Source organism: Crocodylus porosus, unplaced genomic scaffold (genome assembly GCF_001723895.1).
Source record: "Crocodylus porosus isolate Cpor-Errol unplaced genomic scaffold, CroPor_comp1, whole genome shotgun sequence".
NCBI classification, from domain to species: Eukaryota; Metazoa; Chordata; order Crocodylia; family Crocodylidae; genus Crocodylus; species Crocodylus porosus.
In genome coordinates, this window is record NW_017728931.1 from 139,254,282 (window position 1) to 139,258,691 (window position 4,410).

The window sequence follows — 4,410 nt, forward strand, 5'->3', positions numbered from 1 at the left end:
CCCATTTGCTGAGCCTGTCCAGGTCAGCCTGGATCACCCGCCTGTCTTCTGGCGTGGATGCTTTGCCCCAAAGTTTGGTGTCATCAGCGAACTTGGCCAATCCGCTCCTGACTCCAATGTCCACATCATTGATGAAAATGTTGAACAATATGGGTCCAAGGACAGTTTAGGGGACCCCACTGGTCACAGGACACCACGATGAGTGACTGCCATCAATTACTGCCCTCTGGGTCTGACCACGGAGCCAATTTCCCAGCCAGCAGTTCATGGTGGACCCAAGGCCACAATTGACCAGTTTTGCCAAGAGGTGATCATGGGATACCAGATCGAAGGCTTTTTTGAAGTCAGGATATATGACATCACTCTCTTCTTCCTTGTCCAGGTGATAGGTCACTTGGTCGTAGAAGGAAATGAGATTGGTCAAGCAAGACCTACCCGCAACAAACCCGTGCTGGCTGTTCATTAGGATGTTGGCGTCTGCCAGTCCATTAACCTAGCTAGGTCCATTCACCTAGCTTGAAGTGAAAATGAATCCTTTCTGTGATCTGAGGAGTCTGTGTAATACGTAGAATCGGTCCTCAAAGCCGGACTGACTGATCTGAATCTATTCATTTGTCTTTGGGCGGACCAACTTGCAGTTGTGGGTTTAGTTATTCTCTTTAATCATTGATGGTTCCTGAAGACGACATTTCAAGAGCTTGCAGCCTGTGGGTGTCGAAGGCGTGCCTATGGAGCAACATCACCTGGCCCCCAGTGCTAGCCTTGGCAAGAGTCCATGGCTTCTGCTTCCGTCAATCCGGGATTGTGCCATCTGCTCTGGCCAGTCTGGGACAAGAGCCATACCATTCACACCTGCTTTGGCTGGTCTGGCATGTACACGGCACCTGCTCCAGCCAGTCTGCAGCAGGTGCTATGTGCAGACCAGGCGTGATACCGGTGCAGTCTTGGACCAGCCAGACCAGAACAGTCACTGGTTTTGGTATGCAGGAGGAAAGGGGAGTATCTGTGGGCCCCGTCTGTCCTGTAGGGTCAACCCTGAGCCATTCACCCACCACACATGGCCACATGAGTTTGACACCCATGTTGTAGCCCTCTGCTTTTATCCCTGGAGGAATAAGATGACACAAGGGGGAAAAAAAGTTTTTGAAAGAGGCAAGATGAGTTCTCCTTCTGTTTCTAGCCTGCTAGTAGGCAGAGACGACTTCTGCTCTTTAGGCTAGGGTGCCAAAAAATCTTCGGTGTTTGACGTACATTGTACGAGTGCCCTAGGCAAGTCATTTTAAGACTCAGTGCCTCAGTTTATCTATCTGTAAAATGGAGAAACTGCAAATTTACAACTCATGTCCCTGACTGTTTGCAAAATACTTTGCACTAGTATAACTTCAGTGCATCACAAAGTCGTTTGTTCCCTTTGCTAACAGAAATTAGTGCCTGGCATTATTTCCCCTGCCCCTCCCCTTTCAACTATTCTAAGGTTGAACTCTGCTCTTAGGCTCAGACGCTTAACAGACAGGGACCGAGCTGTCTTTAAAGAAATGTATGGAAGGATTAGGTGCTCATTTATCATTTTCCACTTTGCAGGTTTGAAGAAAAGGCCCAAACTGACCCACTCAGCGCACTGAAATATCTACAGAACGACTTGTATGTAACAGTGGATCATTCGGACCCTGAGGAAACAAAAGAGGTAATAGTGAAAACTTCCTCCTCTTTTTTTTTTTTTTGGAAACAGGGCGAGTAAAAGGTCAAGTGGAACTTTTACAACTTCTGCTTCCCTTAATGCCGTTTAAACAAAACTTGGAATAATGGTTTGAAGTATCTTTTGAGAACTGCTTTATCATGGTTGTACTACTACAGATATTTGTCGTTTAAAAAAGAAAAAAAATCACGCCATGTGAAAGATTTTGTTTTGATATCTATAATAGTCCAAGCTAATGGCACGGGCCTGTAGTTGTGCTGCGTACTCTGAATAGGCATCTTTCATAGCAGCTTCTAGTTTGTTGGCATTTAAATAGTTCCAAAGTTTAAAAAAAAAAAAAAAAATTCTTCTCCAAAACATAGATTGATTTCAGCAGGTTGTGTGTATATCCGTTGTCCGCTGAGGCTTAAAGCCCACGTGTTTTTATGGCCTTAGACTGTTTTGTTTCAGTGTGCAGTCTTTGATAAGTTTTAGGAATTTGTTTCCTCTTCCTGTTTTGTTCCCTAGCACAACACACATCATCCTATAAAAGGAGTTGAGGAAGTTGAGTTGTCTGAGATGATTTACAGAGCTTTTGAGATATCAGATACATTTTTGGATTGTTTGCTATTGGAATTTATACCTAGCACTTTACACCTTCAGAGTTATATTGGTATTTTTTTTTGTATCAAATGCTGCATACCAGCTTTAACCCTCCTCACCCTAGCTGGATAGAGACAGGAAACTGAGACAGTGATCTTGATTGCCTACTCGCGCTGTGCGAGTCAGGAGTAACTCTTCTGACATGATTGGATAGGTACTGTTATAAATCAGGGTTGACAAGTGGCTCAGCGACTAAATGCCTTGCCCATATTACCGAAGTCATTGTCAAAGCTGCAGGTATACTGGGCGCCTGCATCAGGCTCCTTAGTTTGCTTGTTAGCTCGTATCATTGCTTTAAAGAGATATTGTCCAAGGGCCTAAATAGGTGTTAACACTTTGATATTCAAGATACTGATGTAAACTGTTACAATTATGCATGCATGATTCCTGTGGGTATAGCAAAAGCTTTCCAACTTTTTGACCCTACGTGAAGCAGGGTTATATTAGTTAGGGTAGTTCAGCAAACTTAAATTTGCTACAGGACCATGCAGATGTGAGAGTTAGCTTATAACAGCTGGCTCCCTAGCCATCCCCTTTTAAAGCAGCTAAAATGTACATTTATTAATAATAGCCCCTAAGAAGTTTTGATTCTATAAGGCTTTTTCCTTGAAGGACACACACAGTATCATGTTATGATCATAGGGTTTCAGGATCTCACAGTAGCAGTAGTTTATTTGCTTTGGGATCTTGGCCATGATTACGTGTGTTGGGTTTTATCGCGGGTTGTGGTTGAACGTTGATAACTTTGCTGATGTGGGCTGTGTAGCCAAAATGCAGTCATATAAACTTCTACATTGTGAACTTCAGACTAAGATGGCCCTATCTTCCACAGCTTTCTTGCTGCTTGGCATGTGAGACAAGAGTTTTCCACTACTGTTTTTCAAACCAGGCAGTAGCTGTTGTTTTACCTTCTGAATAGTTTGTCAAGGATCCTACAGTATCCACAGGTACACAGTAAACAAATGGTTTTCAATCAGTCTGCCTGTCTAGGATGAGAGCTGACTTGATTTGTGCTGCGATCTGAACCCATGATTTCAGGGGAGGGCTTTAAGCAATGCATAGGATGCCCAAGCATTCTCTCTGGCTTTCCGAGGAGACCAGCATTGATTTCATTACACACAGTTTGCTACAGTAAAGGCACCATAACAGTGAACACTGTCTTTTGTGAGAGCTTCCAGCCCTCTCTATTTGTCATTTGTTGCATAAGCTGTCAGGCAGACCTCACAGAGTGAATGAATGTAATCTGCGGCATTTCTCTTTGACTAATGCCTGTTAAAATTCTCTGACCTCTTTCCTACTCATTTCTCTATGCCGGATCAACACTTCCTGTTCAGCAGCAGAATTGCAGCTCTGCTCTAATAGACTCCTGAAATCCTTTAGGAACTGCTGCCTTTTCAACCTTGTTGTGTTCAGATAGCTGTAGTTTGCACAGCTTTTTATAGTGCCAGCGAAATTGCTTCATGCCATGTACTGCCCTGGTACTGACTGGGTATATTTCCATTTGACGTCAGCTTCCTTTCCAGTTACTGATCTCTGAGTCTGCTTCTGGCTCTCAGATCCAGACGTCGTCTTCACATGGGGTGTTTTCCTGCTCCTCAAAGCTCTGACTCAGTCTTGAGGGTTCAGTTTAAAATTGCAGGCAACAGTTTCAGTGCGTCTCCCAGCACAGACACCTGCATGCTCCCTGGTTCCATTTATAAGGATGATACAATTTTAGGTGATATTAAGGGTAGTGCATCCCTCTGCTCTATACCATGCATGCCTGGCAGCTGCTGTGTGTGGCACGTGATCTCTGGGCACTGAGTAAAGGGAGGTGGGGAGCCAGGCCTCATGGCAGGATGCTGCTGTGAGAGGACGTGTTAGGGGTCACTGCCAAGAGCCAGGTTAACAGAACCAGCCTGATGATTTGTACCCAAAAACTTGCAAAGAAGAATTTTTCCAACTATCTAATAAAAGATATTGGATTTCCCTAAAAAACCTTGTCTGCCTATGTTCTTAGACCAACACAGATCAGTGATGCTTGGGGAAGCAGGGCTTACTTTACAGCCTGTTTTCCAGGGAAGTTTGCAGCA

General features: G+C 44.3%; 1 protein-coding gene across 1 annotated transcript in view; it reads left to right on the top strand.

The window, feature by feature from the left end:
- Positions 1–4,410, top strand: part of MKLN1 (muskelin 1) — a 103,167-nt gene that overhangs the window by 87,805 nt on the left and 10,952 nt on the right. The window contains exon 12 of the mRNA XM_019543763.1: positions 1,582–1,684. Within this exon, the coding sequence (XP_019399308.1) occupies positions 1,582–1,684 (103 nt within the window). The remainder of the gene's footprint in view (positions 1–1,581; positions 1,685–4,410) is intronic.